Source organism: Notothenia coriiceps, unplaced genomic scaffold (assembly GCF_000735185.1).
Source record: "Notothenia coriiceps isolate Sejong01 unplaced genomic scaffold, NC01 NC01_scaffold00030215, whole genome shotgun sequence".
Classification (NCBI taxonomy): domain Eukaryota; kingdom Metazoa; phylum Chordata; class Actinopteri; order Perciformes; family Nototheniidae; genus Notothenia; species Notothenia coriiceps.
Genome location: NW_011362916.1, coordinates 570480 through 598025, shown reverse-complemented (window position 1 = coordinate 598025; position 27546 = coordinate 570480). Strand labels below are relative to the sequence as shown.

The 27546-nt window shown below is 41.6% G+C and overlaps 2 protein-coding genes across 3 annotated transcripts in view; one reads left to right on the top strand and one right to left on the bottom strand.

Annotated features, from left to right (window-relative positions):
* The window catches only part of pds5b (PDS5 cohesin associated factor B), a 464227-nt gene that overhangs the window by 11820 nt on the left and 424861 nt on the right, over positions 1 to 27546 (top strand). The window lies entirely within an intron of this gene.
* The window catches only part of LOC104959389 (canalicular multispecific organic anion transporter 2-like), a 71741-nt gene continuing 62181 nt past the window's right edge, over positions 17987 to 27546 (bottom strand). Inside the window, exons 8-14 of the mRNA XM_010787275.1 lie at positions 24721 to 24966; positions 22968 to 23145; positions 22697 to 22858; positions 20883 to 20975; positions 20323 to 20526; positions 18986 to 19132; positions 17987 to 18897 (exon numbers count right to left, since the gene is read on the bottom strand). Of these exons, the coding sequence (XP_010785577.1) occupies positions 18802 to 18897; positions 18986 to 19132; positions 20323 to 20526; positions 20883 to 20975; positions 22697 to 22858; positions 22968 to 23145; positions 24721 to 24966 (1126 nt within the window). The 3' untranslated portion in view covers positions 17987 to 18801. The remainder of the gene's footprint in view (positions 18898 to 18985; positions 19133 to 20322; positions 20527 to 20882; positions 20976 to 22696; positions 22859 to 22967; positions 23146 to 24720; positions 24967 to 27546) is intronic.

Sequence of the window (27546 nt, the reverse complement as noted above, 5' to 3'; positions counted from 1 at the left end):
CTTCACATGAGGTGTTGGAGGGCCGGACCATTAACTGTGATCTGAAGTCTGAGTGCCGTTTTTTGACCATTTTCCATGAGGTTAACCAACATCGTGTTTTTTTGGCGAGGGATGCGTGCCTGGCAAAACGGCCATATGATGACATCGCATAATTGGCGTAGAGCTGTTTGCAGGGCCGGGACCATTAGCCATCATCTGAAGTCTGTTGGCCGTTGCGACGAGTTTTCCATTGAGTTAACCAAACACCGTGTTTCAACCTCAGTGGGGCGGAGGGAGTTTCTATCCGCCATGGCCAACGTCATATGATGACACCCATATGGAGTTAGAGCTGTTCAATAAAAAAAAATGGCCTGACCGCTCACCCATCATATGAAGTGGTGCGTGCCTTTTTGGGACGATTTTCCATTGAGTTAACCAGAACATCGGGTATTTTGGTGAGGATGCGTCGTCATGGAAACAGCGGCTTTTGATGGAATAACTCATTATTGCCTGACTAGAGCTGTTGAGGGCCGCGAACCATTAACTGACTGGTCTGAAGTCTGGTGCGGTTGTGGGCCATCTTTTCCGTTGAGTAAGACGACGTTGCGCGTTTTATGCGAGGGGACTGCGTTGCCATGGAACTGCAAATGGATGACATCCCATAATTGGCGTAGTAGCCTGTTTAGGGCCTGACCATTATGATCTATGAAGTTCTGTGGCGTTTGGGACGATTTTCCATTGAATTAACGACACATAGAGTTGTATGGCCGAGGATCCGTGCCAGGAAAACGCGCATACGATGACTCCATAATTGTTAGGTCATAGAGCTTTGAGGGCCTGAGCCGCATCACCTGCGCAGATATGAAGTCTGGTGCCGTTTATTTTGGAACGATTTTTCATTGAGCTTCATACAGAACATCGTGTTTTTTGCGCGCGTAGGGATGCGTATTGCCATGGAAGAACGGCCATATGGATGAGATCTCAGAGTTTCATGTAGAGCCTGTTTGAGGCATGTCACCGGTGATATATAAAGCGTGATAAGATTCGGAGAGGAACGATGAACCGTGTCCGATTGCGAGTTCAACTCATGTGTGACCTGGTGTGTTAGGCCGGAGGGATCCGGTTGCCTTATGCTCAACCGTCATATGTAAGTAACATCGGATCGAACGCTAGAGCTGTTCAGGCGCCGCCGAGTGTTAATCATCATGGTGAAGTTTGGTGGTTCTGAGATGTTAGTGTTGAGTTATGACATCATCGTGTTCCATGGCGAGGGATCGCTGAGCATCGAGAGCGCGAACGCCGACCTTTTGGTGCCAAATCACGGCTTGCGCCGTGCGAAAGAGAAAAAGGTTCCGTGGTAACTTTTGATCGCCCATGTGTCGCAGAACTACACGACGAATTTCGAGTCGTACCGATCAGTTCCCTAGCGAGATATGAGTTCGTTAAAGTGCGGAGGACGAAAAACGCGATAAATCGGCTTTTTTCCATCGCCCAATTCAAACATGGCTGACTTCCTGTACGTTATTTTTATACCCTCTCAAGAGGCTTTTTTTGCCTCGTCTCCGCACGCCTAGATATGCGTAGCGATTTCGTTGGTTTACGCGTGAAAGGTTAAAGTAGGGGGAGGTTAACGTTAAAAACGGAAGGTGGGGCGTGGTCTACGCAATTTTTTACGCAAGTTCCGGTACCAATTACACCATCGCTATTTCACGTCTTGTGATGCGCTATGCGAATTTGGTGAGTTTCACATATGTGCGGGGGTCAAAAGTGCGCGCAATGTTATGTTGAAATCATAATCACTAAGGTGCATAGGAATAGACGAATTAAAAGCTGCGAGCAGCGTTGAGCGGGTCTTCGACGCTCCGCAGGCTGTTGTCTCGGCCGTCGACGTCAGGCAGATGTCTCGAGACTCGGGGCCGTTGGCAAACGTGGGAAGTTCTCAGGCCCGATCGTTGCACGTACACAAGAGTTACAGCAGTATCACAACATTAGTGTTTGAATGGGGAGTTGATCTGTCGCCATGGCAACGGAATTTGATGACCCCCTATAATAACACGCCTAGATGTGTTTGAGAGGGCTGCATGCGTTATCCAAAACCTGTGGAAGTTTTTGGGCCGTTTGGGCCGCGGCAAGGTTAACTGGAGTTATGAGAGACCCCGTGTTTCACGGGGACCATTTAGTTACCATAGCAACGACATTTGACGAAAATCTGAAACTGACACCATATATGTCTCGAGGGGTTGACCGTTTGCACACATGTGAAATTTGTGAACAGTTTTGAACATTTAACAGAGTTTTAGCATATCGGTGCTAACGGCGAGGGATGCGTTGCATGGCAACAGCTTTTGAGGAAAACTCACTATTTTGATAGTGAGGTGTTGAGGGCCGGACCATTAACTGTCATCTGAAGTCTGGTGCCGTTTGGACGATTTTCCATTGAATTTATGACAACATTGTGTTTTATGGCGAGGGATGCGTTGCCATGGCAACGGCATATGATGACATCCCATAATTCGCCTAGATGTGTTGAGGGCGGCACCATTGCAATCTGAAGTTTTTGCCGTTTGGACGATTTTAATTGAGTTAAAACAACACCGTGTTTTCATGGCGGAGATCCTGGCGCTCGAGGGTGGGGGCCCGGCATCGGATTTTCTTTTGTAGTTTTTAAAAAAATTTGCTTATGCGGCGGGATCTGTCGCCATGGCAACGGCATATTGATGACACCCATAATGGAGTTAGAGCTGTTCAGGGCCTGACCGTCACCCATCATATGAAGTCTTGGTGCCGTTTGGACGATTTTCCATTGAGTTACAGAACATCGGGTATTTTGGTGAGGGATGCGTTGCCATGGCAACAGCTTTTGAGGAAAAGTCACTATTGTCACATTGAGGTGTTGAGGGCCGGACCATTAACTGTGATCTGAAGTCTGGTGCCGTTTTGGACCATTTTCCATTGAGTTTAACACAACATCGTGTTTTTTGGCGAGGGATGCGTTGCCATGGAAACGGCATATGATGACATCGCATAATTGGCGTAGAGCTGTTGAGGGCCGGACCATTAGGCCATCATCTGAAGTCTGTTGCCGTTTGGGACGATTTTCCATTGAGTTAACACAAACACCGTGTTTCATGGCGAGGGATCTGTCGCCATGGCAACGGCATATGATGACACCCCATAATGGAGTTAGAGCTGTTCAGGGCCTGACCGTCACCCATCATATGAAGTCTGGTGCCGTTTGGACGATTTTCCATTGAGTTAACAGAACATCGGGTATTTTGGTGGAGGGATGCGTTGCCATGGCAACAGCTTTTGAGGAAAACTCACTATTGTCACATTGAGGTGTTGAGGGCCGGACCATTAACTGTGATCTGAAGTCTGGTGCCGTTTGGACCATTTTCCATTGAGTTAAGACAACATTGGGTTTTATGGAGGGGGATGCGTTGCCATGGAAACGGCAAATGATGACATCCCATAATTGGCATAGAGCTGTTTAGGGCCTGACCATCACCCATCATATGAAGTCTGGTGGCGTTTGGACGATTTTCCTATTGAATTACGACAACATAGAGTTGTATGGCGTAGGGATGCGTTGCCATGGAAACGGCTATAACGATGACATCCCATAATTGGCATAGAGCTGTTTAGGGCCTGACCATCACCCATGATATGAAGTCTGGTGCCGTTTGGACGATTTTCCATTGAGTTAACAGAACATCGTGTTTTTTGGCGAGGGATTCGTTGCCATGGAAACGGCATACGATGAGATCTCAGATTTCATGTAGAGCTGTTGAGGCATTCACCGGTGATATAAAAGTGAAGATTGGGGGACGATGGGACCGTGTCCATTGGAGTTACAGCGACACCGTGTGTTATGGCGAGGGATCCGTTGCCATGGTAACGCCATATTAAGTAACATCGGATTTGACGTAGAGCTGTTCAGGGCCGCAGTGTTAATCATCATGTGAAGTTTGGTGGCGTTCTGAGCATGTCAGTTTGAATTATGACATCATCGTGTTCCATGGCGAGGGATGGCCTAGCATCGAGCGAACGCGAACTTTGGCGCCAAATCACGGCTGCGCCGTGCGAAAGAAAAAAAGTTCCGTGATAACTTTAGATCGCCCATTTGTCGAGAAGCTACCAGACGAATTTGGAGTCGTACGGATAAAGTCCCTAGGAGGAGTTCGTTAAAGTGCGGAGGACGAAAAACGCGATAAATCGCGTTTTTCCAACGCCAAATTCAAAATGGACGACTTGCTGTACGTTATTTTATACCCCTCCAAGAGGCTTTTTTGCTCGTCTCCGCACCCTAGATATGCGTAGCGAGTTTCGTTGGTTTACGTGAAAGTTAAAGTAGGGGGAGTTAACGTTAAAAACGGAAGTGGGCGTGGTCTACGCAATTTTTTACGCAAAGTTCCGGTACCAATTACACATCGCTATTTTCACGACTTGTGATGCGCATGCGAAATTTGGTGAGTTTTCACATATGTTGCGGGGGTCAAAAGTGCGCGCAATGTATTCAAATAATAATCAGAAGAAGAATAATAATAATAATAAATAATAATAATAATCGGACCGATATCAATCATGTTTATGGACGGCCTAGGATGGCGCGAGCGCCCATGTGACTCGGTTGGCGTGGGCTACCTACTGTCATGATTTAGGCCACTTTTGCCCGTCTTTTGCCCTGTTTTGTGTGGGTTTTGCATGGTTATCGCTCGCGTTGCGAGCGACTAAATTGATCCTACCGATATCAATCATGCGAGTTGCAGTCACGTGACTGGGCTCACGCGGCCTATCACCCGTCATGATTTCCGAACCTTTTCTGTGCTTTTGCCGGTCGTTTTCCCTGTTTTGTGTGTGTTTCGCAGGTTTATCGGTCGCGCAGCGACCGATTTCAATAGGGTCTTCGCCGACCTAGGTCTCAGACCCTAATAATAGTAGATACATGGTTCAATTGGTTAAGTACAAATTCAAGACAGGTAACATTAGCAGAAATAGTGGTGGATAAATGGTCAAAATAGCTAGCTAACCATTAAAGACGAATAGCATAAAAAGATACAAATGGTGGATGAATGTTAAAATAACAACAAAAAAAAAGCTAGATAAATGGTTTGATTAGTCAGGAGTTAACGTCAGCTTAAACAGTAAGCTAAAAGTACATTAATGGTGAAAAAGCTACATTCGGTGGATAAATGGTCAAAATGGCTAAAGGAATAGGTGAATGGCTAAAGATAACGATAGTAGATAAATGGTTGTATAAGTTACCACTTATAGATGGGCAACATTAGCTACCTTTGTTAGGACTTATACACATACTGTAACTAACTTCAGCTGCTGATTTACATTACTTGTTAAAAAAAAAGGTGAAATCCTGCAGATGGATTTAGTTGCAGCAGTTAGTTGTACCTGCAGAGCGTAGGACACTGACAGACCCACGAGGCCCGGGTTCAGATTCTCCTTTCCAATCACAGCAAACAGAGCAGCGAACAAAACGATGCAGTTCCCAATGAACTCGATACGTACTCCCAGCCACCTGTGGGACACAATATACATACATTATTAAAATACTTCATGCATCTGGTTGAAAGTTCAATTATGATGTTTATGTTTTGATGAAAACTAGAAATCTGGAATGACATTCAATGTAAACCTTAATTAATACTGACATCTTGACTATCATTAAAACCAGTTATGATTTTCAGGAGGTTATTAAACTTAATTGCTTGATTATGTTTTAATGAAGTGGATACATATGACCACATGTATTCATCTGGTATCATATATAAGCTAATGGTTGCTTCTGTTCAATACTGATTGTGGATTACATCAATCCAGCTCATAGTCATACCCATATTAAAACAAAATATAACAATTAAAATGCAATAAAAATCATGTTCTCAGTTTTAATTGATTGATTTTATTTATTTCGTATTAGCTACACTAATGTATTGTTATAAGTATGTCCTCCGGGTCATATTTTGGTCGAAACACGTCTACCTACAGACAGCAGAGGGAAGCAGAGCCTCCCATAAAGGGACATTTTTTTTATGGCATAGTGGCTGTAAACAGCATGTTACTCTGCTTCATGGTTTATTCCTGTTTTACAGGTTTATTAAATGTTAATTAACAGTGGTGTTAGTATCAGCATAGATAGACAAAATACTATTCATCTTACTAGTGGCTGTGTGAAGGAGGATAAAACAATACTGTACTTTTATTTTATACAATCATTTGTTCTTCTCTTACTATTTATTGTTGTCATCTTTTTAATGTGTCAATTTGACCTTAAAGGTGGGGTAGGTAAGTTTGAGAAACCGGCTCAAGATACACTTTTTGTTATATTCCATGGAATGCTCTTAACATCCCGATAGCAATGAATATATTAAATGCTTTGACAAAAAATCCATAAAAAAATGTCATCTGTGGAAGCCGTAGTACTGTAAAAAGCACGACCAATCATCTGAGCCGGCCCAGCTAAAATAACTGGATGGCCTACCTGCCTGTCAGCCTTCCATCTGTGCACAAACTTATCTCCTGCCCTCATTGGTCATGTGCGCGTTCGTGTGTGTTGGAGGAGGGGCTCTGTAAGGAAGTGGCAGATTTTTTCCGGTTGAGTATTTTCAAATTCTAGCGCACTCGAGCTGGTTTCTCCAAAATTACCTACCCCACCTTTAAATGATTCTTTTTTTATTTTACTTTCTCTTATTTATTGCCTTTTATCCTGATTTTCTTTGCTTTGTCTGTTAAAGCACTTTGACAACTTTTTTTAAAGGTACTATATATTAAAACTTAAGACACAGCTTAAATGGGACACTTACCTGTTGGAAACTATACCCGGGTAGTAACACTTTTGGTTCTCATCCACTTTCATATCACTCATGAGAACAAAGGCAGAGTGTCTGCCATAGGCTCGGATTACACTAGTGCCGGTGACCGTCTCAGAGAAATGGGAGTATATGGGCGAGCGGCTGACTGACTCCAGGCGCTTTAGCTGTCGGGACGTGGCAACGTAAAATCTCTAAAGGGGTGGGGGGGAGAGAAACAAACACAACATTACAACTGAACAGGGTGTTAAACATGCTCAGATGTTAAAAACAAATATGATGCACACAGACAAGTCCACACACACTCGCAAACATGCAGAGTAATTAAGAAGCCTGTGTAAACAAAACACTCACAGTGATTGTTTAATAGTCCAATTTACACATTTATGAGAGGATGCCAACTCAGTCTACATGCATATTACCTGCAATCACTTTAAACCGCATGTAAACAGACCAATCATGTTAGCAAATAGCTAGAATAGGAAGAGAAATCACTTAGTGCATAATAACTCTGTGTATTTCTGCACAGTTAATCAAATGTGTTCAACTGCAGGTGTTTTGTTCATCACACATATTATTAAATGATCAATTTGTCGTGCTATTATTGGTATGATTAGTTAATTTCATACATTTAGAAATTAATCATTCAAACAAAGACTAAGTTTAGAGACAGATGATGCCGCAAAGACATAAACCATGCAGGATGAATGTCATGACAAAGACAAAGACATTTAAGAGATTGTGATACTGAAGCAGATTTAAGCTATTTGAAGGTTCATTTAGTTAGTGTAAATGTACACGCGTACTAAAACACCCCATGCATTTCTAATTTCTGTATCATTTTCCAGTTAGTTTGTGACTGTTGAAATAAAGTGGATTGGATTGTTGTTTTAAAATTATTTACAGACTGACTGATTTTTGTATTGAGTGATTGATTATTCCTTAACTTAAAGTCTGTAGGCTTGATTTAAAGATAATCTGGTTAGCAAAACAGCTAGCATTATATGATGTGTATCCAGAGGGGTTGAAGGGATACTCCAATGTTTTAGCTCACAAGATTAAAGACCAAAGCAGCAGACACTGAGATATGTATTTGTTTCATAGCACGAGTCAAGCTCCAAAGGTCTTAAGCCGCCTCTTCAAAACTAAAAAAAGGTCTCTCCACAGCACCGCAGAAATACTGATACAGCTGTTTTCACAGGCTGATTAGTACTCCTTCGGGAAAGTAAACTAAACTCGATGTGTAAAATAAGTGCTCCTTTAAGTGGATGTACTGTAGTAGCAGACATATGACTGACCCACAGAGAAGATCCACAAGATCCATAGCAAAATGAGTAATGGATGACTTGAAATTGCCCTTATTATTTGTTCGAAATACGGAAACAAATTTAAACCAATACAGCAGTCATTAGCACTACGCACACGACCATCCATCTACCACAAGTCCCACTGCCTACACAGCCACCACCAGACCTGACAGACAAAGCTGCTCCTGTGGCAGGAGTAATCTCATTAACCTCAGTGGGCCGAAGTTACTACAGCTATCTGGCAAACCCTCAATAACTGGGCAGGGTCAAAAAAAGTTCAGTAGACAAGCTTAGTTCCAAATGGACATTAAATGTACACATACGATACAACTAGTGAGATTATTTCTGCCTCCAGAGCAGCTTTGCCTGTGAGAATGAATGTGTAATATAACTGGAGTTGCAATATGCCAAAAGGTATTGGTGTAATCATCTGTACCAGGTGGTGCTGCTGACTACACCCTGAGCCTTGAAGGCCCCAGCCTGCTGTGACTACTGGACTAACAGACACCAAACTACACTGGACCTACTGCACTGCAACCACTTCAACCCCATGCACACACACTCTCAGACATGCATGTTGTATTAATGAGTTAGCGGACGTCCTATTTACCTGAACCCACCAATAGAACACCGTTAACGGGGCTATGACTAGGAGGAACATTGGGGTGAGGGCAGAGCATATGAGCAGCACAGTCGAAGTGTACCAGAAAGTGCGCATCCATATGTCAATATTGTCAGGGATGTGGGTGTCTATAGCATCCACGTCTTTGCTGAAGCGGTTTAGTAACCGCCCAGTGGGGGTGCTCTCGAAGAAGCCCTGCGGAGCGCGCAGGACCCCCTGAAGCAGGTCGCAGTGTATGAGCTTGGCTGCCCGCAGCATACAGAAGCCCCGACCCAACAGGCAGTTAACCAACACGAACACACCTGAGAGAGGGGGGAGGGGAGGGGGTCAAATTTGACAATACAACAACACCTGAGTTAAATAGATTAGGACCTGTTCCTGATGTCTAATGACAATGTGTAATCCAGCTAAACAGAAAACACTTCTTTAAAAAATGATTGTGTGCCAGCGCTGTTCCCTAAAAGTAGACGGAGGCGGAGGGGGGGATGGGGGGTTCAAATACAAAGTACAAATCAAGTGGTACAACAAACTTTGGTATCAGTAAATGAACTTCTATCTCATTCAATGACTATATACCTAATCAGTTGTGACTTCATATGCCCACAAACATGTATCTCAAGAAGTGTGAATTTTATCTTTGACCTAAATGTTACACAAAAAACTGATTTTTCGATCAATCACTGTTTTAAAGTAATGTTTATTATTCTCCATCTCTGCTGTTTTATTTTACTGTTGGCTTAGAATAAAACCTTAACCTCAAACCTAATTCATTTTATATTTAGATATAAATATTAAGATACAGTTATAATGGGTAAAATGTACGGAATCCTCCATATTTATCCAGAGATACTCCTATACATTCACAGACTACCGTTAATTTAACCAACCCTTTTGGTATTTCAAACAACTTCAGAAATGCTCCAATATTCCACGAATGGAAATAATTCGTCCACAAGTTTGCTACACATGACACCTGCAAAAACCCTAAAACAAATACAGACCACTGGCATTCAAAGAAAAGCCCCAAGTTGATCCAGTTGTATTTACAATGGTCCACCACTAGAGGGAGATTATAGATAAGGGAAGCCTGAGTAATAATATTTTTGGTTCCTAAAACAAAAAAGTACTTAAGTACATTGTTTGCATATTGGGGTTGGGCAGTATGGCTCAACCTGTGTGTGCATGTCTGTTTGAGTGTGTGGAAGGAGTGCGGAAGCAGGCTCATCACGGACAACATCACAGGCTATAGAGAAGCTGAAACTGAAAGTTAATTAAGCTGCTGCTCCAACATGCATGCAGCATGCCATCCCAGGAAAAGGACAATAGCAAAGAAAAGAGGAAGAAAGAGGATCGATCATCCGGCACATGAGCAACATTTTCCCAAAGTACCTGGACAAAGACATATATGAAAGCCAGGGGGGCTATGACGACAGCAAAGATGGGTGTGCTGGAAATGATAACTATCAGGGTGGAGAGAGAAACGAAGAAGGTGCCCAGGAACATGAGCACGGTGGATGGGAGAGCCTCGTCTATGACGTAGATGTCCTTGGAGAAGCGGTTGATGATGCGTCCTAAAGGCGTGGTGTCATAGAAAGACTGGGGCGTGTGAAATTTGTTGGTGAGCAGGTTAAAGTGCAGCTTCCTTGCTGCGCCGATGTTCCCCATGGCTAGTGTGAAGGAAGAGAGCATGACCAGGAGACCTGTGACGGGGGTGGATCAGAGGAGTAGGAGTGGAGGAAAGATATGTTGGAGAGGAAGGTGTTAGTGTGTTACTAGCAGACACAGTCAGTCCATCAACAGTTTGCTGTAAAAGGAACAACGTTAAATCATTACACCACTCAAATGTTCTCTTGCAGAAACATCTCTCCAGTTGGTTTAATGTAGAAAAACTAGCTGGAAAGCAAGTACACAGTTTATTCAACAAAGTGTGCAACAAGACACTGTGTGGGTGGAGCACCTTTAGCACCATCAGGTAAAACAATATTTTAGCACCATGGTGTGGCAGCACATACAATCTGAAAACACAATTTGAACCACTGTACAAAATTAGAAAAAATGGTATTATACAACAGTAAAATGCATAAACAAGAGCTGGACTTTAACTGACTCAATGCTCATTTTGAGTGATTCTTACCTTGTGCAATGCCCAGAGCTGCATACACCCCCACCCTCAAGTGAATATTCTCCTGAGTCTGATTTCTTAAGGCGTCGTTGGTCCACTGGCTGAGCCAGATGTTGGCTCCGATGGCCGCCGCGCTCTGGCAGCCGTACAGGAAGCAGATGAACACCGACAGTAGGATGCCCACTGCCTTGGCGTACTCCAGGAACACCTTTGATTTCACCTGTCAGAGGGACAGAGGTCAGGCAAGGTCAGCGCACACAGCCTTCATGACAGAATTGAATTGGGAGGGATGAAACCCTCTTTAATGGTCACACATGCAGAGGTATAACCATTACAATCATATATTGATATATATAATATAGGATTCATATTTTTCTGTTGCATGTGTGTCTCTGCAGCTAAACTCGCTTGCTTTTTTTTGGTGAACATTTATGAAAGTATGCTCAAACAACGTTTGTGGTTGTGGTGATTCATCAATTTTGAAAACCTTTGTTATTCACTGTCATTTATGGATGACTCAAACGGCCAGTAAGGGCGGCAAGTGAACATCAATCTCTTCAGTAGCAAAAAGTTAAAAAAAAACTTTCGCTGTGTCTCAATTTGGACACTTCGTTTAATACACTGCATGTTGTGCACTGTGAACACTTGTGCAGTGTGTGCATTTCAAATTTGTAGTGTTGTCTTGAAGAGCTGGTAGGGACAATTTAGTGAGATTTAAGTCTTTAATGTACTCTCTTGAGTGACCTTGTCGTGGATTCGATGCAACACTCAGAACCTTTGTTGTATTTTGTGATTTCTATTCATACATATAATAATTTATAATACTCATAGTGTGATAAGATAAGATAAGATCTTTAATTTGTCATTGTACAAGTACAACGAAATTACAATATGAACTCAAGGTGCCAACGCGCAACAACAAGACAATATAAAAACAACAAGACAATATAAAAACAAGAAATGGGACTTAAATAGACATGATAGGGAATATGTACATAAATAAATTAATAAATTAAATTGCACGATTCCCCTCATATTGCACGGAAGACATGATTATTGCGCGGAAGACATGATAACTTAAATATTAGCAGCGTTAAGTGCACATATGGCCCTGGGAAAGAAACTAAACTTTGCAATAGGATAGGGCTGAAGAGGATCTCAGGATATGATGAAAGAAAACATTATCTAATTTTAAAGTAAAACAAAAACAAAATTAAAACTGCGGTCGCACTTGTGCGCGCAGTGATGAGCGGGCCCTCGCATCCGTGCCCCTGTCGGGGAGGGCAGCCGGTCGTCCCGGCGTCAAGCAGACGCGCACGAGTCCTGGGAAATTAGCCGTTTGTAATTTCGCTACATTTTGCGTCCCAGACTCCCAGGTCCTCCGGCAGCGACCCGGAAACGGATGTCGGTGCGCCGTCTCGAAGGAGAACAAATTTCTGTCAAGGGTCGTCAAGGATCGATCATCGAGGAGGCTGTCTGGAGGAGCCGTAACCGAGGATACACTGAAGTAGAGGAGAGAGGAGTGTCTCTGGACGAGCTATAACCGAGGGTACACTGAAGTATTCTCCGTAGACGATTTCAGCCAACAGTGATGTTTAAAAGAGGCGTGACGCATGGCTGGACTTATGTCAACAAAGCACAGCTCTGCAAACTGTTCCCGTTGTGATTATAAGTTGTTCAAGATGATCAAATGTGCATCAGACTTTCTGCCCTTTACCGTTTATTTACTCACTAATCACATCTCCCCTGCATGTTAGGCTATTTATTTTTTTAATACAACTGTTTCATTGTGACGCGATGTTTACAGTGAGAACAGCTGCTGAGGTCAGTGCAGAAAGCAGAACAGTGTGTATAATATATATCGCTCAATAATATATGTAACAGGCCTACATTTCAAACTTTATTTGTAGACTTTAGGAGATATCTACAAATAAACAGTAGATATTTGTCATGAAACCATATAGTGCTTCACATAATAAATACAAGGGCTGTAGCGTAATATTTATTATATGCTGTAGGAGCTGTTTGTGTTTGTTGTACAATGTGTAGGTGTGTGTGTGTGTGTGTGTGTGTGTGTGTGTGTGTGTGTGTGTGTGTGTGTGTGTGTGTGTGTGTGTGTGTGTGTGTGTGTGTGTGTGTGTGTGTGTGTGTGTGTGTGTGTGTGTGTGTGTGTGTGTGTGTGTGTGTGTGTGTGTGTGTGTGTGTGTGTGTGTGTGTGTGTGTGAGCGTTGATGTGCCAGGCAGACAGACAGGACTCAGTAGGTTATCCAACATATAAATGGTCCAAAAAGGTATATTCTCCGTTAGCTTACGAGCTCCTTGTTTCAGCTAGCAACTATTTTCTTCACAATTTAGCATCACATTGGATATGGGCTGAATTTGTGCTGGATTGGAATTTTTCCGATCATTTCCCTAGGAGGAGTTTGCAAAAATGTGCTTAAAATGCATGAAAAATGCACATTTCTGAAAATGGCCGACTTTCTGGGGGACGGGGCTAATGAAAAGCAATTAGAAATATGTGTGCAATCATAATAGCAATGTGTATACAGCGTTTCGTGAATATCGGAAAAACTATATGCGAGTAGTTTGGAGTAATTTGCGACATGTAAATCGTCAAAAATTGTGTATTTGCTGTTAGCTTACGACCTCCACGATCGATTTATCAACAATTTTCTTCGCAATTTACCATCATATTGGATAGGGGATGAACTTGATCTGGATTGGAATTTTTCCGATTATTCCCCTAAGAGTAGTTGGCAAGAATGTGCTTAAAATGCATGAAAAACGATTTTTTTTTTTTTAAATGGCCGACTTTGTCGGGGGCGGGGCTAATAAAAGCCAATTTGAAATATGTCCGCAATCAAAAGAGCAATGCGTATACAGCGTTTTGTGAATATCGGAATAACTATATCCGAGTATTTTGGAGTAATTTGCGACATGTAAATCGTCAAAAATTGTGTATTCGCTGTTAGACCTCCACGATTGATTTATCAAAAATGTAATCCGCAATTCTTCATGAAATTGGCCAGGGGCTGAACCTGTCCTGCATTGGAATTTTTCCGATCATTCCCCTAGGAGGAGTTCGCCAGAATGTGCTTAAAATGGCTGAAAAACGCACATTTTTCAAAATGGCCAACTTTCTGGGGGCGGGGCTAATGGAAGGCAATTTCAAATATGTGTGCAATCATAATATAAATATGTATACAGCGTTTCGTAAATATCGGAATAACTATATCCGAGTAGTTTGGAGTAATTTGCGACATGTAAATCGTCAAAAATGTTGTATTTGCTGTTAGCTTACGACCTCCACGATTGAGCTATCAAAAATGTTCTTCTCAATTTTTCCAATCATTCCCCTAGGAGGAGTTTGCAAGAATGTGCTTAAAATGCATGAAAAACACAAATTTTTCAAAATGGCCGACTTCCTGGGGGGCTAATAAAAGCTATATACAAATATGTTCGCGCCAAAATGTGTGAAGTTCTGAGAAACTATATGTGACTACCACACAATAGGGGGCGATAGTGAGCAGTTTTTTTTTTTAATTACTTTTTTTTTTACATTCTCGAAAAGGTCATGGGCTGTGACGTGTGTAGTTTGCTTTTCGAACAAGAGACGCTCAGAAAGAAGTTCGGTCATTTAATATTTTTTCAAATTTAACAGTTTGAAAAGCAAGCAAACTGTCTGCTTGTCTTTAGTTTTCCGCTGTCGTGTGATAACAACATGGAGGATTTTAACATTACTTTTAATATATTTGGAGAGCAGTAATTTGGAGGAATGGTGAGTGGCTGATGAGTCCCCAGTGAAGAAAAGAAAAAGACAAGAGGGACAAGAAAACAGCGGAGAAGTAAGGGAGGCGAAAAGACACAGAGATTTGAATGTCAGAGTAACCGACCAAATAGAAGAGGAAAGGAATGAATTGAATACTAAATGGAACACATTATGGGCTATGAAATTATTGAAAGACTGGTTGATTGAAAAAAAAGAACCAACGGAGTTTGACAGCTATGGAGCAGAAACCCTCAACACGCAGCTGCGGTCCTTTTACGCAACAGTCCAGACCTCAAACGGCAAAACCTATTCAGTTGCCAGTTGCTTGGACATTAGGGCAGGGATATCAAGAAACTTTCCAAGGTTTGACATCATGAACTGCGCTACTTTTAAAGCAAGCAACGATGTTTTCACATCTGTTGTAAAAAAGCTCCGCAAAAACGGGAAAGACGTCAGCCAGCACCTAAAGATTTCCCATTTACCATGTCACATTGTACTATTAATGGAAACGTTCAGGTTACTGTTGATTACAGCTAAGGCTCAAATGCTAACATGCACAGAGTTAGTTACTATCGAAGCAGTTCCTGCTGTTGCAACAGCGTAGTTCAAACATGAACAACGGACTATTTTTCGTAGCGGATGAATGTCATTTTAAAATCAGTTACAACTATGTTTTTAATCATTAAAAACATTTTCTAAATCAATAAAAGCATTTCAATTAATATTGGGAGCCATATCGTTACTTTGTTGAGAATGTGGCCATGTAATAAACACCTCATCTAGATCCCTCCGCTCCTGATCAGCCTGTCGGTGTTCTTTTCCCCATAATGACCGCGTCGCTGCACATTATCCTTTACATAAAAGACGTACAAAAGTGCATTTTGCATGATCTAANGGCTCTGAGCGCTAGGTACTTGTCCTGGCCGTCCTAGTAGGTACTGGGCTTAGGGCCGCATATATCTGTGGTTTTCTTTCTTTAACCCCTTCGACCACAATTAGCCTTGTAACTACTCATGTGTCCATATCTGTCTCTCTTCCTCTTCATTCTACAGGGGCTGTTTGATTCCGGATATAGGTCGTTTTGATCCGACTTAGATTAGGTCGGGACTTGATATTCGAAATAGTTTTTCCTTCCAGAATTCGCGTGAGAATTTTTGCCTATCCGCACAGACGGCAGGCTTGTGTTTGACCTTCGACTAAGGTGTTTTCACCTCGTAACTATTCCTTTTCCGAGACCGAGGGTAAACATGAAAAATCTCTGGAGATCCTTTGTTGGTTGTTGGGACGTAAGAACCTTGCGTTACGGGATCATCCTGGTTATCCCATATTACTCAAGAAATTGCATTCTACCGCGGACGGGTAATTCCCGAAAACATCCGCTCTTCTCTTAAAAATTAAGATAGGACACAAGATATCCGCTCGGTCCACATTCCCGTAAATCCGTGTAAACTTGTAACTACTATTACGAATGGAAATTGGAAACACACACAAAACCCAGAAAACCCTGGGCAAAAGTCACAAATGATTTAATTTTACATAAAGTAGGAATTAATAAAATCTGGACGAGAATAAACCCCCACCTGGAGCGGAAGGAGATCCCCAAGGCCGTACGGGGCCGTTCTCAAAAAAATTTTATAGACTTCATTTCGTAGTTAGACCACGTGAACCGAGTTTTTATTAAATACTATGTCAGTTGGAGTATTCCGCGGCGGACATGTATGCAAGTTATTAGGTTTTTAGAAATTTATACTAGTGAACACAATTTTGTTGTAATGAGTTAATTGTACGGAGTAAACATGTTCACCCCTGTGTTGCCGCAAAGCTGTGTCGACAGCCGAATTTGAGGAATGAGCTTCACACGGCACGGCCGGGGGTGTAACGAAAAGACGCAACTGCACGTGCGACACACACAAACACACGTGGCTGTGGTCCTGGATCATAAGTCCTGGATGGATATCCTCGTGGATTCATCTTCTTATTATACACACATGCATTTCCAAACATTTGGACTACCTATGTTGCAAATGTATTATCTTTTCAATTTACACACGGCATCTATTGCACGTCTGTCCATCCTGGGAGAGGGATCCCTCCTCTGTTGCTCTCCCTGAGGTTTCTCCCATTTTTCCCTTTAAACTGTGGGTTTTCTCTGGAAGTTTTTCCTTGTACGATGTGAGGGTCTAAGGACAGAGGGTGTCGTATTGTCATACTGATATTCTGTACAAACTGTGAAGTCCACTGAGACAAATGTAACATTTGTGATATTGGGCTATATAAATAAACATTGATTGATTGATTGATAAATATATACACTGCAAAAAAACAACAAAAGAGGAGTAAAAGTAGCTCACGACTTGTTTTATTTTTTTAAAGTAGCTCTCATCCTAAAAAAGGTTGGAGACCCCTGTTATAGAACGATACATATGACAATTTTAAGCTTGGCCTAACATTTTATTGGAGCGATGAGGAACAGGTGGGGCTTGAAAAGCCCCATCTGTTCAAAGTGGGGAATGACAGAAAAAGTTTGAGAACCACTGAGCTACATGTACTTGAAGTATCAAAAGCACCCACTATGCAGAATGGATCTTTCACAGTATTCTATTATCATATTTGTAATATCGTGTTTTCATACATGTAAGAGCATTTTAGTATTGTAGTTGTCAGTGCAGACCAAATGTAGATACTTGAAATACTGTGGAGATTAGTACTGCATTATTGTGCTCATTTTCAGGTTCATATTCTCTGAAAAGATACAGCGGAGGATATTTGCTGGCTCAGTTTGAACCCCGCACCCGCGAGCCTGTGAGACGTAAACACACCAGATGTGTCTGCTTGCTTATTGCCTCTGATGAAATACAGCTGATTTTGGTTTATGGGAAAAAAAGTATTGTTTTTGCTTTTTTTGGAGGTATTGTAAATTCAGATAATTTATCCCGGTTTGGAAATTGGAAACCTCTTCTGTCAAATCTTGAAGAGCAAGATGGTCTACTGGGAAATGTACAATATTAATGTTTAACATTGTGTATATTTAAACTGAGTATACAGCAGCTGGTCTAATCAAAAAAATATGATTAGCTACATCTGCCATGTTTTATTTACAGTCATTTACACCCCCACACCCAAACACCCAAAAACTCTATTTGAAATGAGCTTGCATGAAGTTGGGTGAAGTTTACAGCTGGTGATTCCCAACTCCAGAGGAAGGTGTTAATGGGCTCACCTCAGCCATCATTAACAATGATGATGAAGATTATTTGTACCGCTGCTTTAAAGAGGACATATTTTCAGGTTCATATTTGTATTTTGTGACTGTACTGTGACATGTCTCCATGCTTTAATGTTCAAAAAGCCCTTTACTTTTCTCCTACTGCCTGTGCTGCAGCACCTCTTTTCCTCCTCTGTCTGAAACCAGAGCCCACTCTGCTCTGATTGGTTAGCAGGTCGGCACTGATGTGATGGGCAACCACTTAGAGATGTCCCGCCCCTTAGCCTATCATGTACAACGTGTCGGAGCGCTAGACAATAGAAGCGCGAGATTTAAATAGTGACTTTACAGTGTCACAGAAGTAAAAAAAGGAGTCCAATGGACGTGTTTCAGACGGGGGAGGACTTTGGGATTTTAACCCTTGCAGACCAATTCACCAAAATCTAGTTAACACACTAAAGGAAAGAGAAAAAACACTTTAAATCATATTAGCATTTCAGGTGTGTGTAGATGTACAAAGTAACTGAGTATAATATAATAAATGTATTGGAGTAAAAATAAGAATATTTGTCTCTGAAATGTAGAGAAGTAGAAGTATGTACTGTCTATAAATGTAAGTACTCAAGTAAAGTACAAAACTTGAGCAAATGTACTTAGTTACTTTCCACCCGTTGGAAGTACAAACGGCATTTTTGAAGTGTTAGTCATGCAAAAGCTCTTCAAGCTCACTGTGCGAAAGGGATGCGTTGGAAGCAGTGTCTTTGAGAAACTCCTTGAACCTTAAGACGCTATTGAGTTCAGACAAGAGATTCAAAATGATGACAAATAATGACAAGCCACATTTTCTAAAGGTCTTCTGTCAGTTAAAAGCATGCGTAATAACATCAGATGTGCAAACATAATCAAAGTATGGCAAGGAAGGGAACACAGAACCCACATGTTGATTTAAGGTCTGTGAAAGGAGTAGGAGTGTTTAATCACCTGCGGCTGTGTTCTTCCTGTCTACTGAATTTGGGTCCAGCTCTTCATGACTCAGGAAAGATTCTATTCGCTTCAGTGAGACGCTGGCCTGCATGATAAACACACACAAAATGAAATCACACACACAAAAAAGATAGGTGAACACAATTAACAGAAAAAAGAAAAAAAATTCCCACCTGCACCATGCTGCTGATGACTTGGGGAAGCATGTTGAGAGGAAACCGGAGGATGTTGAAGAGCGAGAGCGACACAAAGGCCTTCTCTGCGTCGAGGATGTTGTTCTCGTCAATAGACACGTACACGGCAAACGTTGTCAAAGCAACCTGCAAAGCACATGGGCAAACAGACCCATCATTTACTGTAGCAGTCAGTGCTGTGATGCTACACACACTCACACGTTAATCTCATTCAACCGGTGACTCAGCAATGACCTCACTATCAACAGCTGCAGATATTCACAACATCTCGGATTCAGTTTATAAAGACTGATACACACTGGCTGTGTGTTTATGGGAGCAGTGGCATGGCAACTTGTTTCATATAATCGTGAGGATTTGGTTTGGTAAGCAGGCAATCAGCTGGTGAAAAGTGGCGTGTAATGTTGCTATGGCGTGTGCACTGGAGTGTGTGTAGCCTCTGTGCAGTCAATGATTCCCGAGACGCCTCTGGTGTAGGGTGGAGGGGGGGTCAGTCGAAAGATTATTCAACCATCCTTGCTGTTCATGTTGTGCAAATGTTACTAGATGTTCAAGATGTTAACATGTAAGATGGCAACGGTTCCGCCACAAGTATTCTGTATTTAGTCTCCCATGTAACCGTAGCCAGCTAATGCAATTTTCTTAAATTCTGATGTAATTTTCTGCCACTAGGAAAACAATAACAAAAGATTATAAAGGACTTTAATGGCATCATGGGAGTTGTTGCCTCCATCACCATTTCTGCCACTGCAGACAGCTTCTCACATTCATCGTTATTTGCTAAGAGGTTTTTTCAAAGTCAAATTATCCGCAGAGATCTCCTCTACAAAACCAATGGACAAAGTGATCGAAACACTGAATAAATCTTCATCTTTGATATCCTTTTGCTGTTAAAGCATCTTCTTTATCAACTGTAATTATTCAGGTTTCTTTTCAAAAAGTACATTTTAGTATGTGAAACGTAAGTAAATGTTGGCTGGCTCTCTTAGCCAAGTTATCTAGCCACCTCCTGTTTATTCTATCAAAGATTTGTTGCGATGTTATGTAGGTAGCATCATCAGGAAAAAAACAAGGTGGGTCGCAGTTTATAAGCACCATTTGTTTTTTATCTTCCCCATTGCTCCGTTGCCAAACAAACACAAACATTGTGCGTTTGGCTTAACGTCACTATGCATGTGCAACAATCAGAATTCACAGGTACGCTTTAATAAGGAATCTGATCAAAAGGAAACAACATAATTCTGCTCCTTATAACATGAAGATTCAAAAAGCAGTTTAAAAGACAGCCAGCCTCCAGAAATGTGAGCAGAGCCTACCAGGAAGGGGGCGCTGGTCCAGGCCATGGTGGAAAGCGCTCCCAGGTAGGCAGTCTTCCGCAGCACGTTGAGCTCCTTCTGACGGATGTCCAGGACCTTCTCTTTGAAGGAGTTCTCCCAGGCGTACAGCTTCAGCACTTTGATGCCGTTCAGGATCTCGTTCATCAGCTTGATACGAGCGTCCTTGTACTGCATCTGCTCCACCTGGGAGAGAGGAAGAGGAGGGGGAAGGAGAGAACGATGACACAAAACTACTTTAGACTACAGATTACTTTAAACTGTTTCTGATTTGTGGATTGCAATATTATTCATTTACTCTAGCTTTATCAGTATGCCATTCCGTCATGTATGTCGTTTAACCATTTCATTTCTTAAAATGCAAATAAAAAAGAATAAAACAATTAAAGTAGCTCTTGGTATATACTAAAGCTTTTATTTATTTCGAATGCACATTTCTTTTTGCAAATTAATCAAGTACTTTGTAAATATCACTGATTTGCTGGTTCCAAAGTCAAAAGACAACAATTACATTTTTTGTCAAATACTATTTCCGCTCATACCTGGTAGGCTCGTGTCCTCATGGCAATGACAGCATTTAAAGGGATCAGCATGATCATCACAGCAACCCCCGCCAGCACGGAGGGACCCAGGTTCTGAAAAAACAACAGCGTCAATAAATGACTGCAAACATCATTAAAAACCAATATAACAGTAAGCGGCTCTTTAGCACATTTTTGTATCATTTGGACAATTGAGAGGTTGTTCATTTTGCCACAGAAAGATGTCCCGTTATTTAAAAGTCAGCTGTGGACAACCAACATTTGTTTTTCATCCATCAGGAAACACCATGGAATACAACTGAACTGTTATAACATTTCATATTGGAACATCAAGTCTGTAGTGGAACTAAACCAGATGGATCCTGCATGCAAATTACATTCCGTGAGGAGGTCATTTTATGTATAAAAATTATAAATAGTATATATTTATCAATTATTTCAATAATCTAGTACTATGGATTTTTTTTGTTTAGAGTACCAGAAAATGTTGTTAAATAGAATTGTTGTGCTTAAGTAATCATAACAAAATAAAACTAAAACTATATTGTTGAAAGGGTTGGCCGGGTTTGGCTGAATGCTCACAGAGGGGACATTTACATGGTTACAGCAAAAGTGAAGATGGGGACAAAAACTGTACCTAATGCACACAAGTGTCATTACAAAACATTTGAGTCGTACTCTTGTTTGTTACATTATTGCACGTTGGTGTGATTGCACAACAGTGGTATCTTAGTCTGTGTTGTAGTGTGAGTGTGGGGATCCACCAGGGGCCATGATGGATGTAGAGTCTGACTGTTGCAGGAAGAAAGGACCTGCGGTATCGAGACACTGCGGGTCGGGGGAGGAGTGGGAGGGTCATGTGCAGGCAGATGGGACAACGGGTGCAGCGGGGGGGGAATGGGCAGGGGGAGGGGCACCTGACTGATCAGATCTATTGAAGAAATGATTCAGGTTGTTTGCCCACTGACGGTCCCCCTGCCTGGGCCTGGGAGTCTAGCTCTTTGTAGCCAGAGATGTTCAGGCCTCTCAAGACTCTGACATTCCTCTGCTGCAGCTGTTCCTCTTCCTGCCGCTCTTCTTCCCCTCTCTGATCCTCCTCAGCTACCTCTGCACAATCCTCAGCTCCTCTCTGTTGCCTGATGTAAAGGCCCTCTTTGTGTCCCTTAGTAGTGGTAGAGTAGAGCCTTTATTTCAGGGATAATCCATGGTTTGTTGTTTGGAAAACACCGTACAGCCCTGGTAGGTACAATGTTTTCCACTGTATCTTTACGTATTAGTACATTGGGTCTTTATAAAAGGTTTCACTTTATTGGAACATTAGTCAGAACTGAGATGTTTATATTCATAATTATTAGTTTGTATAACTTGCTGCTCTTCTTTAGATAGACCCTTAATCTTAATCCATCAGTAAATAACTTTGCAATATATATACTTCCACCTGTAATACTATCACCTGGCTGCTATCTCTTAACTGTACTAGATGTGAGTTTTGTAAATTGTAAATTGTGTCGTTCCTACTTCTATCTTTAATATTTTATGCATGCTTCTTAATGAATATTAAGCTATCTTTGGCTCTTTACTTTTAACAATGTAAATGTCCCCTCTGTGGGACGAATACAGTTATTCTGATTCTGATCTCAATGGTATACATCCGTTTGATCAGACTAAGTGGCCTAGGAACTAAAAGCATGGTCAAACATTCACTACTAGTGAGAAAGCAAAAGTCTACTGTGTCCCATAAAGAAAGGTTCACGCAAAAGAATATGGAGGGAAATGCCTAGCATAGCTATCAAATGCATAGTTTGTGCACTTACCTGCCAGAGAAAATAAAGGGCCAGCATAATCTGAAGAGGAGCAGACCACAGCATGTTGAGGAAGGTGGTGAGGTCCATGAACCTCTGTGCGTCCACCGACATCAGGTTGACCACCTCTCCCACCGTGGAGGAGCGCTTGGCGGCGTTAGTTATCACTAGCGACTGCAGATCAATAATAGGGGGAGAAGTGAAGTTTTGAGGGCTGTTTAAGAGTTGTTGCATTTGTTTTTGGTAAAACTCCAGAAAATGAAACGTGAACATTTCTGCATACCTTCCTGTAGATGGCTCCTATGACAGCTGTGCGTACATTCATGCCAGTGACGAAACAGTATTGAAAGTGACGGTGGAGGATGAGCGTCTGCAAGAAGGCCGTGAAGAACATGAGGAAGGCCAGCGAGTAACCCCACCAATCAGGAGCACCCTTCTGTTTGGTGAACGAGATCAGCATTCTGAAAGAGCGAGAAGGAGGGACATTATTTTAGATAAGACACAAAAGACAATACATATCTGGAATGAGCTGTGCTGATAATAGCACATAGTTTGCTTCTTATGTAACCCCTCTGTTCTGTCCTCATGGTCTTTAAATAGACACGTCTTCTTAACTGCAAAATGTCAACATGAGATAGCATGAACAAACCATCTATTGGTTGCTTTATATGTTGCTAGCATGCAACAGTAAATACAACTGTTCTTACAACCAGGTGTTGAATTCAGATTCAGATACAGGTGTGTCGAAAGGGGGAGGGGGGGCTCTGGGGTCAGGTGGTTAATATGAAAAAGCTAATTTCAATTCATTAATTTACAGCTACTTACACACCTTTTCAAACAAACCCTTTGCATCACTTTTATAAATGTGGAAAGAAACCAATATTGAGATCACAATTTTTAACAATGATTATTAATTGGTCACAAAATCATATTAATATGACACATTTAAATAAGCATTTCTATCTATAATTTCATATTGACATAACCAAACAAGAAGAGACACCTTCAACAAGCTGACCAACCATCGCTTACACTGGCTGGTGTTTGGAGAGCTTGATTTGAAATGCAGCAGTGCTTTCTGTGCACGGAGCACCCATTTCAAACACATTGTTAAAATATACATTGTGTAAGACGTGCGAAGCTAATGACATAAGAGCGTTGGCTTACGAGCCTCAGACAGCCCGGGTTGAATCTAACCCCTGCTGACAACGCAGACATTACAATCAGGCAGCAAAACATTTCATCTGACAAAATATCATCTGTATCAAACTGCAACGTTTGTTAGAAATTATAACTTAAGCAAAGTCCTTCTATTAATACATTTTATTGGAAACAAAAAATGTAAGCTTTAAAAACTCCCTTATATGTCCACATTTAGTAATTCTTCACATGTTGACAAGACCATGGAGACAAATCAATATTATTTTCATTCTTTAAGTTGGTAATTGCAGGTTGCTGAAGCTTCATTAAAAATGCATTAAAATGGTTCTGTTCTGATGTGTTGGTTTCTTCTGTGTCAAATAGATTCAATTATGGAGGTGAAACACATGGCTGGAATACATTTTATAAAAACAGGACAGCAAATCATGAACTCTCAGAAGAATTACAACAGGAGTCCCATGTCGTTCCAGGAAAGTCCGGTCTGCAGCACTAGCATAGTAGCATTACCCCGGTATGATATCAAAATGACTTATGTAAAGAAAAGCATCTGCCACACATCTATAGTCAAAACATAATCATAAAAAAATGCGCTCAGGGAAATGATGTGGTTGTATAAACTGATCTATATCTTCTTTTTATGTAAAGTTCTAGCTTTCACCAGACAGATGCTCTCACAAAATGTCCATCCTAGTCTATTATAAGATGAATAAACATACAATATTTACATAAGAGCTACCATACCTTAGGAAAAAACTAACCAGGATGCAAAAACATAAACATTCAAAGATCTACCCTGAACATAGTATTTGGGAACAATGGTAGCCTGTTGGTGTTCCAGATTTGCAAATATGGTGTGTTAAGGACGTTTTTCCTACCGGAGCAGCTGAGGGTTGACGAAGGTGACCACATCCTGCAGTAACTTGAAGGCAGACCCGATCAGGAAGTAGGGTCCGAAGGCTTTGATGAGGGCCCGCAGGAAGGAGGGCTGTCTGGGAGCCGTCTTCTTATTGGACAGAAGCACCTCTACTTCCTCCGGGCTACTTCCTCCTCCCGCTCCGGTGTGGTTGGTGGTGGATGGCGGGGGCTTGGAGTACACCGCCTGACTGGAAAGGTTCTGATCACTGGAGAATATGGAATTTTGGAGAGTGTTTCAGAATGATAATCCGCTTCATTATTGGCTAAGTAAAAAAAGGCCTTTACTGTATGTGTCAAACGAAACAGTGTTGACACAACAAGTAAGACGATATATAATAGCAATAATATTAAAACAGTACACAACATCATTGTAAGGCCTTTGAAAGACTCTTAAGAAGAATATTAAAACCAATTATGCATTTAACTGGCAAATGTTGAGGTGAAATTAGGGCTAGGGACATTTGACTCATGGTTAGATTTGCCACGGAAATGTCTATTTACATATAGGACATGTTGTGCATATCCCAGAATCCTCCAACAATGCACATTGTGAGTGTACATAAAGAGGCCAAATCATGCTTTTGGGGGGTTTTCCCTTTCCTGTAGTGTTATATAATGTAGCTTTTTGTGCATATAAATGGTCTGCAGTGGTTACAATTCCAAAGTTCTCAGTATGAGAAAAATAAATACCTATCTGAAAATTAAGTAAACATTGTACAGAAGAGGCACAAAATACAAATATTAACCCTAAAATAAGCTTAAAGGTGGGGTAGTTAATTTTTGGAGAAACCAGCTCGAGATCGCTAGAATTTGAAAATACACAGCCGGAAGAAATCTGCTACTTCCTTACAGAGCCCCTCCTCCAACACACACGAACGCGCACATGACCAATGAGGGCACGAGATAAGTTTGTGCACAGATGGAAGGCTGACAGGCAGGTAGTACTTTTTACAGTACTACGGCTTCCACAGATGACATTTTTTTATGGATTTTTTGTCAAAGCACTTAAGATATTCATTGCTATTGGGATGTTAAGAGCATTCCATGGAATATAACAAAAAGTGTATCACGAGCCGGTTTCTCAAATGTACCTACCCCACCTTTAAGTGATTCGATATAAGGGAAAGGAACAGATACGTTTAATCTGCCTTAGAAATAAATATACATCTTACTCAAAGCTGATGATGATATGTCTTGCATTAGCAGTAATTCACCGTCAGGAAGTGGTTAAATAATAAACCCATTTAAATTGTGAACAAATTACACTGCAATAACATATGTTTTTATTATTGATAAATGTTTAACTGTTTTAGCTCCTAAGAATTACACATTCCATATTTTACTGGTATGGTGATTTTCTTTGGATTATTGCAACAGTGAATAGTAAGGTTAGCTGTAATACAGTACAAACAAAGGCGCATTTCTCATCTTGAGAAATGTATAGAAAGCTCAGGCAGTGAGACATTCTGAAAGGAATGTTTTGTAAGCTACATAAAATCTATTCTAATACCAGCTTAGAGCACAGGAGTCGGATTCCAGCAGCGAACCAATAGACGACTACAGTTCAACTGTGAAGGTATTCAGCACAATACCAAACAGGTTTCCAGACGATGAGTAAAAAAGGCTGAATCAAGCTTTTCCATATCAGTTTACAGGTTGTTCTCAGTGAGAAAGCACAAAGGAACTACGACAGGAAAACCAGAGCATGAGAGGGGAAGCAGCCTGGAGGGAGTCAGAGTTCATCAGACTTGTTGAGTGTGCACAGAATTGAACACTGGAGCAGCACAATGTTGTTGGACTGCAGTTTCCATGATTAGTCGTGTTGTGCTTAAAATGTCAAAGTCTAAGATGACGTCTTTAAATATCTTATTTCATCAGTTGAAACCCAATTTTTTTTACTTTCATATGATATGCAACTTACATTTTTGCATTAAAGGTCCCATGACATGCTTTTCCGGTTATTACCCGTCCCCTTGTGTGATATGTAGCTTTTTATTCATGTAAACCAGTGACCATCAACTGGTAGCACGACGGGGGTGACTGTGGCGTTGCGGAGTGGTTAGTGCATTCGCCCACCACTCATTTATTGTTTTACAACGTCTCGTGAGTAATGTGCAGTACCGGAGTCCAACAGAGAGGCAGCAGCTGCGGGATAGTAGACTGCGTCCAAAAGATTGTTGGTCTAGAAGCAAGAACCGCATACGTCACGCTTACGTCGGAGGCGGGGGCAGGGGCAGGATCAACCTCCTGAACAACAACAAAAAGCCAGCGTTTTATCCAGTTTGTACACAAAGCAAACAGAGCAAAAGCAAAACGAGCAGCTCTTCAATACAATCGGCCATTGTTGTTGTTGTCGATGTGAGGGTTTTCCGTGCGGTTTGGCTTTATGAAGCAGGCACGTAAACGGTTACGTCATGACGCAAACGATGACGCAATGACGCAGCACCATTCGGGCTCTGGGCGGTGTGAACAAAGGCGGTGGCTGAAAAGAAAAACGGTTCCGAACCAGAAAAGTTCTAGCACGGAGCTAGAATGGGAACCACGTTAGTGTAAAGGGGGCATTATTCTCTCTCCGTTGGCGCGCTGGGCTAATGCTAATAATGCTAATGCAAGCAAATAAAATGGCGGCTTCACAAAACTTTTCTGAGTTTTACGGGGCGTGGTTTGCAATTCGCCCAGCAATTGGAACCTTTTCCTCCCCAGGAAAGTACCACCTCTCTAGCAGGGACTGAAAATAACTAAGTTCTAGTTCCAAATCTTTTTGGTGTGAACGCAAAATCCCAGGA